Raw genomic sequence first — 15,182 nt, forward strand, 5'->3', positions numbered from 1 at the left:
GGAAATTTCTTATTGCCCCTCGGCTTATACGCGGGTCAATAAGAAATTCCCTTTTCTGGCCTCTAATTTGGGGGGTCGGCTTATACTCGGGTCGGCTTATACCCGAGTATATACGGTATTGAGCATTTAACATATTTTATCCTACACCCTTCTTCCAAGGAGCTCAGGGTGGCACACATCATTCTCTCTACCTGTTTTATTCTTACTACTCTGAGAGGTAGGTTAGCTAAGTCCAAGGTCACCTGTGAGCTTCATGACAGAGTGGGTATGCGAACCTCACAGCCCATTCCTGACCTGAAAGGACGAAAGTCCTTTGGAGGCCAAGAAGGGGCTGCGTCGGTGTAAGTGGCATGGCCACTGGTGGCCATGCCACTTACGCCATCCAGGTTGGCACAGGCGCCAGCGGGGGGACCCAGACACCAGTCTCCTGGTGCTGCTGCAGCAGCGCCACCCACAGACCCTGGCTGGGCCTTCTGTCAGCATCCCACTGGTACAAAGCCCCGCACCGGCGTGCCAGGGGGCACGCCGGGGAGGCGTAGCGGCCAGTAGGCAGCTTCTTGTCCCCTTTCGCCCCGGATACGCCGATGGGGAGAACAGCATTGCTGTGTCAGCTTTTTGTTGGTGCAGCCTTGCTGTTCTCAATGGGGCAAAATGCCCCGTTTAAAGAATAAAAAGCCTTTGAAAGGCTTTTTAAAGCCTTTCAGCGACCAAGGAATGGCGTTAGAGGCACTGCCTCGGCCATGCTGTTCCTAACTGCCGAAGGCTCAAGAATGGGCTGCCCATCTCCCCAATTTGACACAGTAGCCACTAAACTATAAACTCTAGATTTAAGTATGGAATCAGATCCAGTAATTGAAACCCAGAGAATTGTAGCTGTCATTTAATTACATAGTTTCTAGCATTTACAGTTGCAAAGATGATCTTAAAACAAAGAAGTACAAGTGCTGAAATCTTTGAGACACCAAAATGTTGGAATCAGAATTTCAGTGGCCTGTGGAGGAGGAGACCTTATAATGAAGCACAGCCTGAACCTTTTGGGAACCCAGTGCTACTTCTCTTCATCTTCTGTGTTCACAAATAGGTCTGGAGAGACTAGCTTATGTAAAGGAACATGGCTCCCATGATTCCTTTGTGTCCTGAAAACATTGGTTCAGGCTTGTGGCCTGCTATGATTCGATATAAAATGTTGGGAGGCCAGGAAACCAGGCCTCGACTAATTTACGCTTTACAGCTTTTTACAACTGTGGGAAAGGTTTCACTTTTGAGAGAGATATTTAGGGAGGGGAGATTACACCCAGCTGTGAAAGATCACCAACTCCCTTCCTGCCTCATCCGGGAGACATCTGAAGGACATTTGTCTCCCTAGCAACAAATCACTCTTATCTCGGCTGACATGTCACAGGTGCCTTTGATACTGCAGAGTCAAAGGCACTCTTGACATGGCCAGCTGAATGTGATTTGCAATCCAATCAACCAATGGTTTATGATTATGGTTTGATCTTCAATTGGTACTGACCAGGCCTTTGAGGTTCTAGCATAAAAGTAGACCATGGTGCCTTGTAGAGTGTGTGTCTTTTGGGACACGGCTGGTCCATTCCCTGAGCTCACCAACACTTGGCTTTTCTTGTCCTCTTAGGGGGAATCTATGATGGAATGATTTTGCAACTTGAAACAACCAACTTATGCTGACTTGAAACCTCTTGTGGAACTGGTATCATATCCTTTTGAATGCCTTGTCAAACTTGTCTAAGCTGAAATGTGTAGTTAGAATAAGCTTTATTATTTTTGCTTGCTTGCTTCTCTGAACCTTTGTTGTGAAACTGCACTCTTCTTAATAAACTTGTTAGCCTTTAAATTGGCGTTTGTGACTTTTGCTTTTGGTGGTTCCAAGCTAAATCTGAGTGTCTGAAGCCTTCGGGTAGTACTGCATTTTGTAATCTCTTTTGAAGGTAAAGCCTCCCCCCGCTGGGTCTCTACCTTGCAGGGCGAGTTTGCCACTGTGGTGCTAAAAAGCTGGCAGAAGCTTTGCCCTTAGGCTCTGCTAAGTGTAATCCTTTTGAAGGGCTGGTGGCAGATCTACCCGCTAAACTCAGAGGGGAAGCTCTCTGAGTAAAGCGTCTTGTGTGAGCAGCAACTTTTGTCTATTTGCCTATTTGGGCCCCTTTGCCTGGCGAAGGCTGGCAAGGTGCCCTGCAAGTGGGAAGTTTGTCTGCATTCTGACCCAGATAGGAGCCTCCCACTCCTCGGTGCTAGGCATTGAGGGCTGGAACTCCTTGACAGCTTATAACCCTCATTTCAAATCCTGGTTAGTGTGGTGCAAACATAATGCTAAACAGAGCGGGGGCAGGGGGATTCGCACCAGTGCTAGCATGAGGAGCTGACAGTTATGTTCCCAATCTCCTATCACTGGCTTGGAGATCACTAGTGTTACATTTGGGATCAGAGGAAAGAACAGCAACTCCAATATTCACAGAACGTTTCCCCTCAAGCATGCACAACACACACATATTATATAGAAATCTTTCCTCAAAAGGAAAAAAATATACATTACCATTCCATGGTCAAATGTAAAAACACCAACATCACGCCCGTGATGAATGTGATTCCGTCTGATAATAGGGTTTCCATGGTTTTTAACCCAAATCCCAGCTAATGCATTATTAGAGATCTCATTGTCTTCATATATTCCCTAAAAGATCAGAAAAGATTGTTTATTTAAAATAAGCCCGAAAACTTTATTTTTGAAGGGAAAAGGAAGAAAAATGAGACAGAAAATTACCTGTGCATGATCTGTGATGTAGAGCCCAACATTTTCACAATCACTGATGTTACAATGCTTGATAGTCGGACAAGCACCCTGGCCACTAACACAGACTGCAGAACCAACTGAAAAGAAGCATTCAGGTATGAAAATTCAGATTAGGATACATCTGCTTTTACAAGAAGACATGTGTAACATATACCACCAACTAAAAATGCTAGGATAGCTACTGCAAAATACCTTAACAGAGCTTTTTAGATTATGTCATTAATTGGTTTTTCACTTATTCACAATTTCCTATATAGAAAGAAACAGGGTTGCACTGACCTGTAACTATTGTTCATTGAGTGGTCACCTGTGCACTCACACACAGGTACTGCGCATGTGCAGGCCTGCTGCCAAGAGGATTTTTTTGAAGCTCAGAACACCTAGAGGAGCTCTGTTCCCGTCCCCAATGCTGTGTCCTGTGTGATATAGAGGGGGCGGAGCACCCTTCCCTCAGTTCCTCTCTGCGGCTACCAAAGTGAGTCAAGTTTCTCATGTTATGTTAAGAGTTCAGAGCAGGGCAGGAGGGAGGGTTGTGTGACTGAACAAGTGACCTCTTGATGAACAACAGTTACAAGTAAGTGCAACCCTGTTTCCACAATCATGGTACCTGTGCAGTCTCACATGGGAGATTAACGAGCTGATTTACCAGTCTTAGGAAGTCAGGTGTGAGCTTTCAGTTGAACAGAGAGTGTAGGACCTCTCTTCCCACTGCTACATATCTCATGGCATCTACATCCATCAGGTAGTGTCTTGCAAAGGTGCAGGAGGAGGACCTGTTGTAGCCTTGCAGATGGAATCAACGAAGAGACCATCGTGTCCACGTCTGAGTAGAATGGGCAAGAAGTTGCAGAGGGCAGTCACCTCTGCTAGCTTGTAACAGTTTGATGAATGTGACTATCCATCTAGAGATGGACTGAGCTGAGTTTTTTTGCCTACTGAAGAGATTAATAAGTTGTCATCTTTTTGAAAGGATTTTTTTCTATCTAGGTAAAAGAGGAGAGCCCTTTGAATGTCTAAGGAATAGAGGGCTTGTTCTCTGTCATCCTGCGGTTGAGGGTATCATATTGGCAGGGTGATGTCTTGGTTTGGGTGAAACCTGGATGTTAGCTTGGGTAGGAACTGTAGAAAAGTGTGGAGGATGGAAGAGAGGGTCATGTCTTAACATCTGTAGCTTGCTGACACATCAGGCTGATATTACCTCAAAAAAAGGTTTTCACAGTGAGCAGGGAATGTAGCAAGCAGCCACTGGATTGAATGGCTTATCCATAAGTTGTGAGAGCACGAGTGAGGCTCCAGTGAGGAATCAGAGGATGAGCTGGGGGAAAATGATTCAGTAACCAAATGAGAAAAAAAATCTGGATTCCCTTTGAGCAAATATGGACTTTCCGTCAACTTGAACGTGAAAACATGCTACAGCGGCTAGATGGACTGAAATGGAGGTGGATGAAAGGCCTCCTCTGACTAAAGTTTAGGAGGTACTTGAAAACATTCTCTATCAGGCAGTGGACTGGGTCTAAACCTTGCTCTGTGGCCCATGTACAGAAACATTTCCATTTGGCCAAATAGGAATGCCGGGTGAAAGGTTTTCTTGCATTAAGCAGAACTTCTTTGACAGCTTCAGAAAATTGTCTGTTGGTTATTCAATGAGCCATGCTGTTAAATGCAGGCTGCCAATGTTTGGCTGTAGGAACGGGCCCTGCAGAAAGAGGCCGTGCTCCTGTGAAAATGGGATGTAGTCACTGTGGGACATGGTCACTAGCATTGAGAACCACAACTGTCTGGGCCAGAAGACAGCTATCAGGATGGCAAACGTGTGTTCCTGGCTAATTTTGTAGAGGACTCTGGGAATCGGGGTGGGTGGGGGGAGAACGTACAACAGTGTGGGACAATAGGGGAGTGTATGTTGGAAGAGAGGTGAATTCTATCATGTACCCTGGTGACATGATACTGAGTATTCATGGGTCTTGGGAAATACCCTGCTAGGTGAGTTGATGAGGACTCCGTTCCTCTATTTGTGGATGAACCAGGAGCAGGCTGTAGGATGGAGTTTGGGTGCTTGGGACCTGGCCTTGCCCACTGGAGTAGGGGATCTTCTCCTCTGCTGGATGGGGGTTGACTGGCAGGCATGTAGGCCTGTTGAAATAAGATGAGTGAGGCACTAGGTGACCTCCCCCTCTGGATGCAGAGCAGTACGGTTTGAAGAATGGCCTAGGTTTTGGAGTAGACTGATTAGTTGGTATCACTCCCAGTGTCTTAGCTATGAGCTTGTCTTTCCGCATCTTGTTAAGTATCTCATCCATACTGACGCTGAATAGGTCTGTGCCTTTGAAGGGTAGGTCTTTGATTCTGTTGCAGGTTTCTTGTGGAAGCATCATGGCCCTGAGCCAGAAATGGTGTAATGCTACAGGCTTGGTTATGGCTGCGGGCTGAGCAGTCTGCCAAGTGCTTGGCTGCAAAGATCTGAGGTCTGAACAGCTTTGATGCTTCTAGGGCTAACAGTTTTGACAGCTTGCATTTGTCCTCAGGCAACATTTCTAGGTAGGGGGCCACGCTAATCCTTGAGTGTAATTTACAACCAGCAAGTTAGGCATAGGGTATTGGAAGAGGAAAGGGCATCCTTGATTCTGTACTGATTTTTAATACACCTAGCAGAAAGAAGGGGACACTGATGCCAGACATAGCTAAGAGCAGTAGTGACTTCAAGTAGACCTTCCATGACTTGGAATGTGACAGGACCTATATTCCCGGGGTGCGTTACTCTAAATATTGGATCCATTGCCCTTGGAGGGGCGCATACAACATCAATTCCGAGGGATCTTACCACTCAGATGAATTCTTCATTGTATATGTGAACGTCCTTGTTGGGGGAGTACATGGACAGTTCCGGCACAAAGTCCTAGGGAGAGTTTTGGAAGTGTAATCTGGGTCTCTGTCTTCATAAGCAGGATAGTCATAATCACAAACCAAGTCCCCTAGTGTATGGATCTCTTCCGGGGGATCTGGTCATCTGTATGGTAGGGGTCTGCTTCCACTTGGTCAGAACCAAGGGGAGCATATGGATCCCAGCCTTGATCATAATAGTCACACTGGAGGTCTTTGCATGGCAACTGGGATGATGTCAAATACAAATCCGCTGGAACCAATTGAGGAAGTGAATCCAAACAGTCAGATGAAGGAGGCTGATGACGTGGGATAGGAGGTTATGAGTCCTTAACTTCACCTTCTGAGAGGGAACAGGGCAAAGATGATGAGCAACATGAACGGGAAAGCATGCTTGGAATGGATACAGATTCTTTCACCGGTTCCATGGATGTTTAATGAAGGACCGGTTCCTTATGATGAGGGTGGGAGAGGGTGGACGACTACTTTGACTTGGGAGACTTCTCTGTTTGTGCCAGGCCTTCTTTAATGGTGGTTCAAAGGAGTTGCACTCTGGGGATGCAGGGATCGAACCTAAAGGCTTCCCTGTGGTTTTGGTCAGGTGCAGAACGGCCAGTTTCAGTCTAGGAACCAAGGATGCTTGGATTCTTCTGCTGGTAGTAGAAGGTGGCAAAGTGCTCATTGTTTTCTTCAGCAGCGCCAGAAAGTGTTTTCCCAAAGTGCCGCTTTTAGGTGGGAAGCTCCATCATGCCTTGCCTTCTGGGTGAATTGGTGGCAAATGGAGCAGCATATATTGTGCTCTTTGCTGAGGCATAAGAGGGATTGCTTGCAGTCATCCAAGTGGGGAATTTTGGACCCACAAGTCCTGCATTTTTTAAAGAGTGCTTTTGTGCCACATTGTAGGCTTCAGGCTCTTGTTAGGTAGACAACGCAGATTTCTTGGCAGTAATCGCTGCTGAGGAAGAAATGGAGCTTCTGTAAATGACCATCTCAGTGGCGACAAAGAAAGAATGGAGGGAAGGGCACTCCGCGCCTCCACAATGGAAAAGGCACAAAACGGTGGAGGGTGGGGGAGAGGGATGGAGCACCTCTAAGCATTGTAAACTTCAAAAAATTCTCTCCGCAGCAGGCCTGTTCATGCACAGTACCCCATGTGGGACTGCACAGGTACCACGACAATGAACAGAGGGAAGTGAAGGTAAAACTGCTTAGCGAACAGATGCAGGGCAGACTACAACAATAAGCATTTAGCTATAATTTAATCAGGAATGACCAAGGAGATGGTGGCATAAAGTGCCATCGAACATTAGCTGGCATTCTTACATTTATTAAAAAATCAGTTTCGATCACTGTGATACCACTAAACAAACATTTGAAACGGAACCTATAATTCAGTTTTCTAACAGAGCACGTTTTAAGAACAGAATGGTTTCTGTTGAGTGTTGTGCATCTCAGAATAATCTCAACCTATTGCAGTCTGCTACTTTATGACAGCTTTAACAGAATTTACTAACCTGTACAAGTACTTCGAATAATACAATGGTCTATTATTGGGCTGCAGTTGACTGTAATCTCTAAGCAATGGTGCGCATTGTGATGCTGTGCAGATTTGTCATCAGGGTTGAACTGGAAAAAAATGCAGAATTAATCTATTTTCACAAGCCCCTGATTCCTTCCAGTTTATGTTGAAATTGCTTAATGCTTGACCTCACAGTCCTTACCCTGATTGTCATATAGCCAACATAAGCATCCTCAGACCCCTCCATGAAGACAAAGGTTGAATCTCTTGTGTTTTCTATAATGACTTTATCTGCTACTTTCCCAGGAGCTGTAAACAAAGCATAGTTTTAAAAGATAATAATTCATTATTTATTTACTTTACTTATAGTCCACCTACTCATTGAGAGTCAAGGGGGATTAATGCAAACAGCAAGAGGTATCTAATAAACAATGCAATAGGACTAGAATTACAAAATTTAGACATGATGCAAAAAATCTATTAGACATATGTCAAACAATGCAGAAAATGGTATTACAGGAATAGAAAACAATGTAGAAAGAGCAGGATAATATATACAATGATATAGCCTATAGTCCTGTTCCCTTTATAAAAAGGCCCTCCTGAACAACTTTGTTTTATGTAGCTTACAAAACATTGGAGACTTCCTGAACTCCTCAGGCAAGCTATTCCACAAGGCGGGGGCCACAACAGAGAATGCATGTGTATGGGCAACTATCATTCTTACCCATTTGTAGGGGGGTACTTTCAGAAGGTTTGCTAAATGAGCAAAGGTGCCGCAGCAGAGAATAAAATACACACAATCCTATCTTCTGTTTTAAAATAAATCCAACAACCTATTACCAGGTTGTTCAGCAATAAGCTTTCTACTCCTTGATGTCTCAATTCAAGCATGGTAAAACAATTTAATATTTGAAATTCTACTTCACTTGATGATAAGAACCCAGAGGACAACAATATTAACAGACGGACAAGTTAAGTTTTATTCCAAATCCATGTTCCCAGATCCTAGGTCCCAAATCCCAGTTTTTAGTAAAAGGAAACATTATTTCATTGTTAAAGCAAACACAAAATAAAACAGATAATGAAGTATTACTTGCGAATCTGGACTTCATCAGATTTACATGCACAAAATACAACAGACTATCTCCATTCAGACCCTTGTAATGGGTCATTTTGCTGCTCGTCAAGATGAAGAGGTTAGTATAGTATGAGGAATCTTTTTGACTGTATCTTTGCAAATATAAACATTTTAAAATCTACAGTTATTGAAGCAATTATTCAAAACAAGATGTTATTTAATATTTATTAATATTCAAATCAACTGCTGGGGAAAAATTCAGTCTAAATAGAGTCCATTTTTAACTGAACACTGGCCAAATACCAATGTCTGCATGCTATTCCCGAGAAGGCAGCAGAGGGAGCACAAACCCACAAAACAAAGCCATACTGAAAAATAATTCTTGTTTTGATCTCAATAGTGTAGATTTGCAAGCCAGGTAGAAAAGGAGTAAAACTATCATAGAATGAGGGGGAACAGAAAGAGCCAACAATACAGGTTAAGTAAAATTATTGTATGCAGCTTCAGAAGAAACTTTAATGGAAGCAAAATGTTCTCTCTTGATACTATACCCACAAAGTAGTTCTGCTCTAGCGCTCTTAATTCCTTAAATTGAGGCTATGCAACAGTGCTGAGTAAAATGTCAAGAGAGAGCACACAAACATACAGGTCATAAAACAAACACAGATGAAGATACTTCACCATTAAAAGCCCTGTTTTTCTCTCTATGCCCCACTTCTGAAAGGGAATAAATGGTTAGGAAGCAGATTATTCATTCACCCTTTCATTTCTTGCAACAACCTCCAAGTTAGAATTTACAGTTTCCAAGAAGGAAGAGGCACAAGTTTGCCATTGAAGTCATATATAGGTTTGCTTTTAAAACCATTTGCCCATTTTTCTTGCCTGTGTAATATATTTTATTTATTTAAAATATTTCTAGTACACATTCAATTCATGAATTCGAGGTGAATCAACAACAGTCATAATTACATAATACCTTCAACACTTATAAATATGATAACCATAGAACATCAGATATGCACTACCATCAGCTAGACCTTCATCTTTTTATGACAAATACTACACCTTGTGAACTCAAAGCTTGGTACGTGGCACTCTACTTTATCACATCTATTACTCTATTTTATCACATTTTAACCACAGAAAATGTTCATGGGGCAATAACTACTATGATTACACTGCAGAGTGAATTATTTTTTAAAAATTGATTTTTAGAACCATGAAGCTGGAAGGAATATTGCAGGCCATTTAGTCCAACCCCACTACTCAATGTAGGATATCCAAGTTAGAGCATCCCTGACAGATGGTTCTGCAATCTACAGACATCCACAGAGGCAGAGCCCACTGCCCTCCTCCCTAGATTATCTCGTTAGATTGTTCTCTTGTTAAACTGCCCTCACCCTTGGGAAGTTCCTCCTAATGTTCAACTGAAATCTAACCTACTGTAACTTTACCCCATTAGATTTAGTCTTATCAGGACAAGTCTTTGTCCTTTTCCACGTAACAGCCTTTCAGGTACCTTACAATTGCTATCATGTCTTGCCTTAGCCTTCTCTTCTCCAACCTACTAAATTCTTTCATCCTTTCCTCACAAGATTGATTTACAGACCCCTGTTCACCTATGTTGCCCTCCTCCGCAGAACTCATTCCAATCTGTCTACATCTTTTTTAATGTGGACGGTCCAAAGCACCTCAGATGAGGTCTAACCCCAAGAACATGGTGTTTGGTATTACACCACAATTACCTTCGAAACCTAAAGATCTATTTAAATATGCTGTAACCACCACCAGAACAGTTCTAGCAAGGAAATGGAAGCAACCACTTTTTCTGGTTATAGACGAATGGAAGGAAAAATTGATGGAGTACATCATTATGGCAAAAATGACCGATATGATAAATATAAGTAATGATGTGAAATATGAACAGTTCCATGAAAAATGGGAATTATTTTATAAATATGTCGAGGCTTCAAATCAACAAAAACAAAATAGCAAAATAGACACTAACAAATGCTAAGGACATTTAACCTAGTTTCATACCTAGAATAATCCAGATTGTTGAGAAGAAGAAATAACTCTGATGGCAGAGTGATAGCAGAGATATTCAATATGTTTAATAGTCTATAAAATCAGTATCTTTAGATTATATATCTAAATATCTTTTTTATTTTATAATAAGTGTTAATATTTGACCACAAAATGGTGTAGATTTGCAGGACAAAGTAGTCTGCCTGATTTACTTTTGTATTCAACTTTTTTTTTTATTATGTTGGACATCTCAACTTTTCCCTTGCCCCTTTTGTACCCTTCTTATATATAATAAAATTTAAAATAAAAATAAAAACCAACTCTTCTTCTTCTATTGGGAAGCAAGTGCACTCTTAAAGATTTTAACAGCAAAATGCCAAAGTTTGATTGGATCTATCTCAATGGGAGGCATAGTCTTTTAGAAGTCTTACTCATTAGTATTTTTTAAAGTCCAAATCAGCACTGACATATCTCATCTGTATGAAACTTTCCAAAGTGAAGAACAATTCCTTCAGGTCTGAGAGTTTAAAAGAACTACAGGGATGGCTTACTGCAATCCACCCATTTACAGTTTAAAGGCTTTACTGCTGTATTTCTGTTGGAACATCAAACCTCCACAAACAGCTATTTTTTTCTGAAATGTTCAGGGAGATGTAAAGGAATTCTCACAAAAATGTAGCTGAAAAGAAAGTGGTTCTTGCTTGATCCTGCGGAGTGGAGCATCTTGCCTATAATGGCATCTTGCCTATAATGACTTGATAATGGTTTCATTACTTATGTGCAGAGATTCAGATGTAAGACATGAGGAGCTCTGAGGATGACAGCAATTGGGCAAGATGCTCACTCATGAAATTCAAGGTCTTTTTGCTTGAAGATTTAAGAAAAATATGCAGACCCATATGCCAAATGAAGGACTGGTCTTACAGCCTCTGCAGAACAACTAAGATCTCATATCACTGTGCCCATTAGGATGTTCAGATTCGGCACCTGAACACTATAGTTTCTGCCTCCAAGTATTTACAACTTTAAATTTGGTTCATAATTGTAACTGTCTTTCCTTGTGGCTCACAGTGCCTTACAGGTGACAATTAAAACATTACAGATTAAAACTAAATAAAATAAAACCCTCAAATACTTCCCATCCTCCCTGAAAGATGCCTGTTGTTCATACCCCATCAAAATCCCTGGCAAACAAGCCTTGCAGCTCTCCCTGAAGTATTCTATGAGATGGCTCTCCTCACCACTTCAGGGAGCCCATTCCACAGAATGAGAGCTATGATGAAAAAGGCCAGGGTTCTAGAAGATTACATGTGAATCACCATACATAGGGGAACAGCAAGCAGGTGGCAGCTTGAAGACTATAGTTAGCACATGGGACATACCCCCTGTAAACTAGTTGCGTTAAACATGATGTGGTTGAAGTACCATATAGATTATGTTCATGTAACTTGAACTGCTCCCACTGGAGAACACGTAACCAAAACAACTGCACTTTTGGGGAAACTCTTTGGGATAACATCTCCCAACTAATGAATGAGCTGCTAGGGAAGAGAGCAGCATCAAGTAACACCAGTCTCTTTTGGGAGGCAGGGGAACTGTATCAAAAGAAAAAAACACGGCAAGAATTACAGTGTGGGGGGGGATACAAAAGCCCTGGGGGGAAAACAGGAAAAAATGCCCTTTACACTTTCAAGACATTTATACTTTCAAATTCCATAAATGTGCCAAGTAGTACAATTTTATATGTGAACTAAGTTATAAATATTGCATTTTATGTGGTTAAATCAGAAAAAGTAGTTTAGGTTTGATAGGAAGTATTGCATATAATTTTGCCCAATTTTTTCAAACAAAGCCTGGCTTTAAAAAAATCTGAAAATTTTACATCTTAGCAGGAAACTAAAAAAAGCAATTTCTATAAATAAATCAAAACTCAATGAATCAAAAATTGGGACTCAAGGGAACATACTGGCCCTGGAACTAGCCTGAGTCGACAACAGAAAAGGCCTTGAAACTAAAACAGCTATAAATGTAAGACTGAAGAATTTTAACAAGACATGACAGGCATAAAACACATTTTTACCAAAAGAACACATTTCTGTCCCACCTTTCCTCAAAGGTGCTCAAGATTCAGTAAAACCAAGACAGAGTGAGTAGCCCAAGGCTAACTATTGAGCTGTGTAGTCAAGCATGGATTGGAACCTGGTTCTCCCCAGTATGACACAGTAACTACACTGGTTCTCTTGTGTTATCTCATCCTAGTAACTGAATATAGAGAGAGGACACTTCTAAGGGAGAATTCTGAATTCACCAAAATAAAAAAGCCTACCACTCAAAAACTGCCTGATCATAATTAGTGGACAAAAAGAAAAATTATGCTACGATAAAATAAATACTGTGTCTCTTCAAGAAAACAATTATTTAAGAAAACAGTTCTGAAACTGATCAAAGAATCATAAAATCACAGAGCTGGAAGGGGGCATATAGAGCATCTAGTTCAACCCCCTGTTCAATGGAAGGGGGCATATAGACCATTCTAGTTCAACCCCCTGATCAGCCAAAGGCATCCCTGACAAGTATTCATTCAGCCACTGCTTGAACACAGCCAATGAGGGGGCGCTCACCACCTCCCTAGACAAATGATTCCACTGCTGAACTACTCTTACTGTAAAATTTCCCCCAAATATCCACTTGGTACCTTTCCGTCTGTAATTTATACCCATTATTGCGAGTCCTATCCTCTGCTGCCAACAGCTCCCTACCTTCTTCTATGTGAGCCTTTCAAATACTTAAACAGAGCAATCATGTCCCCCCTCAATCACTTCTTTTCCAGATGAAACATTCCCAAGTCCCTCAGCCTTTTCTCCTAGGGCTTGGTCTCCAGGCCCCTGATAATCCTCGTTGCTCTCCTCTGCACCCACTCCATTCTTTGCACATCCTTTTTGAATTGAGGCCTCCACCCAGACGTGTAACCACATCCAGCATTTGTGCTTCTCATTTTTGTTACCTAGTTGTAGAACTCCGCACTTATCCTTGTTGATTTCCATGTTCTGATTTCACTGAATTCTATCTCTGTCTTCTGGGATCTTTGCTACCCTTCCCAATCTTGTGTCACCTGCAAGTTTAATCAATATTCCCTCCACCCCCTTCATCAAGATAATGTATAAAAAATATTCAAAAGTACTGGGCCCAGAACTGAACCCTGTGGCACCCCACATATGTGGCACCAGAGCCAACATGATGTAGTGGTTAGCAGTGGTGGACTCTAACCTGGAGAACCGGGTTTGATTCCCCACTCCTCCACCTGAGGCCAGCTGGGCGACCTTGGACTAGTCACAGTTCTCTTCGAACTCTCTCAGCCTCACCTACCTCACAAGGTGTCTGTTGTGGGGAGAGGAATGGAAAAAGACTGTAAGCTGGTTTGATTCTCCTTAAAAGGTAGAGAAAATCAGCACATAAAAACAAACTCCTCTTCTTTATCATCTTCTCCTTCCAATCAGATGAAATACCATTGACAACTATTATTTGGGTGCGGTTCGCCAACCAGTTTCATATCTGCCTAACTAACCTAGAGTCTAGTCTGCACTGCTCCAGTTTACCCAGCAGAATATCATGGGGAACCCTGTCAAAAACTTTACTAAAATCCAGGTAAACAAAGTTGACAGCATTCCGCTATCCAGTAAGGTCATCACTTAAGCCAAGGAAATGAGGTTAGTGTGGCAGAACCTGTTGGGGACAAATCCGTGCTGACTTCCCCAAATCACCAAGCTGTCCTTCTGCTCCAGTATCTCTCCTAGGACAGAAGTCAGACTAATTGACCTTTAGTTTCCTGGGTTGTTCCTCCTCTCTTTTTGAAGATTGGGATAACATTCTCCCTTCCCCAGTCTTGTGGCACATCTTCCATCTTCTGAGAGGTCTTGAAGATGATGGACCAAGGTTCTGCAAGCTCTCTAAAAAGTTCTTTGAGCACTCTCAGGTGCATACTGTCTGGCCTGGGGGATCTGTAATCATCCAATGCAGCCAGGTGCCTCTCAACAACCTCTCTGTCCATGACAACCAACAGCCTGGATGACACACCTTGCCTACTACCATCTCTTGATGAGCCTGTTCTCTTCTCTAGTGAAAAAAAACGGAGGCAAAATAGGCACTGAGCCTTTCTGCTTTTTCTCTGTCCTCTGTCAGTTTCTCCATTTTTACCCAACAGTGGGCCTATCACCTCTTTTATCTTGCATTTGCTCCTCACATATCTGAAGCTTTTCTTGTAGCGAGTCTTCCTGGCTAGCCTCAGCTCACTCTTTTAGCCTCTCAGATGGCTGACCTACAATGCCTAGCAACCTGCAGATACTCTTCTTTAGAGGGATGTCCTTCCCTCCATTTCTTCAACATTTCCTTTTTCTTCCTTAGCTCACCATGGAGTTCTCTGTTCATCCACATTGGCTTCTTGGATCCCCTACCATGTTTTTGTCTTGTTGGAATAGTGAAGGCTTGAGCTTGGAAGAGTTCTTGTTCTAGGACAGCCTACACCACTTGCTCCTTTTCCTTCCAGCAGTCTAGCCCATGGAATGACTCTTCAACAAGCCTCTGAGCTCATTAAAAACTGTCCTACTAAAATCTAATATATACATCTGGTTATGAACTTCCTTGGTCCTCTACAGCAAAAGGAATTCTAGGAGGACATGATCACTTCCCTCTAAGGTCCCCACCACCTTCACCCCATCTACTAATTCTTGCCTGTTGGTTAATATTAAGTCAAGTATGACCGAGCCCCTCGTAGCTTTCTCCACCATTTGAAAATGCTCGCAATTGAAATAAGACTGAAGAATGAAGTCTGCCACCCTAACCCACCTCACCCTTTCATCTTCTAGCAC

At 42.4% G+C, this 15,182-nt stretch overlaps 1 protein-coding gene across 3 annotated transcripts in view; it reads right to left on the minus strand.

The window, feature by feature from the left end:
* The window catches only part of FBXO11 (F-box protein 11), a 122,235-nt gene that overhangs the window by 22,829 nt on the left and 84,224 nt on the right, over window positions 1–15,182 (minus strand). For all 3 annotated transcript variants that reach the window (XR_008933413.1, XM_056853703.1, XM_056853702.1), the window contains exons 8-11: window positions 7,411–7,517; window positions 7,204–7,315; window positions 2,780–2,886; window positions 2,552–2,689 (exon numbers count right to left, since the gene is read on the minus strand). Coding sequence is in view for 2 of the 3 variants with exons in the window: in XM_056853703.1 (XP_056709681.1) it covers window positions 2,552–2,689; window positions 2,780–2,886; window positions 7,204–7,315; window positions 7,411–7,517 (464 nt within the window). In the remaining variant the exon portion in view is untranslated. The remainder of the gene's footprint in view (window positions 1–2,551; window positions 2,690–2,779; window positions 2,887–7,203; window positions 7,316–7,410; window positions 7,518–15,182) is intronic.

The sequence above is a fragment of the Euleptes europaea genome, chromosome 7 (assembly GCF_029931775.1).
Source record: "Euleptes europaea isolate rEulEur1 chromosome 7, rEulEur1.hap1, whole genome shotgun sequence".
In the NCBI taxonomy this organism is placed as follows: Eukaryota; Metazoa; Chordata; class Lepidosauria; order Squamata; family Sphaerodactylidae; genus Euleptes; species Euleptes europaea.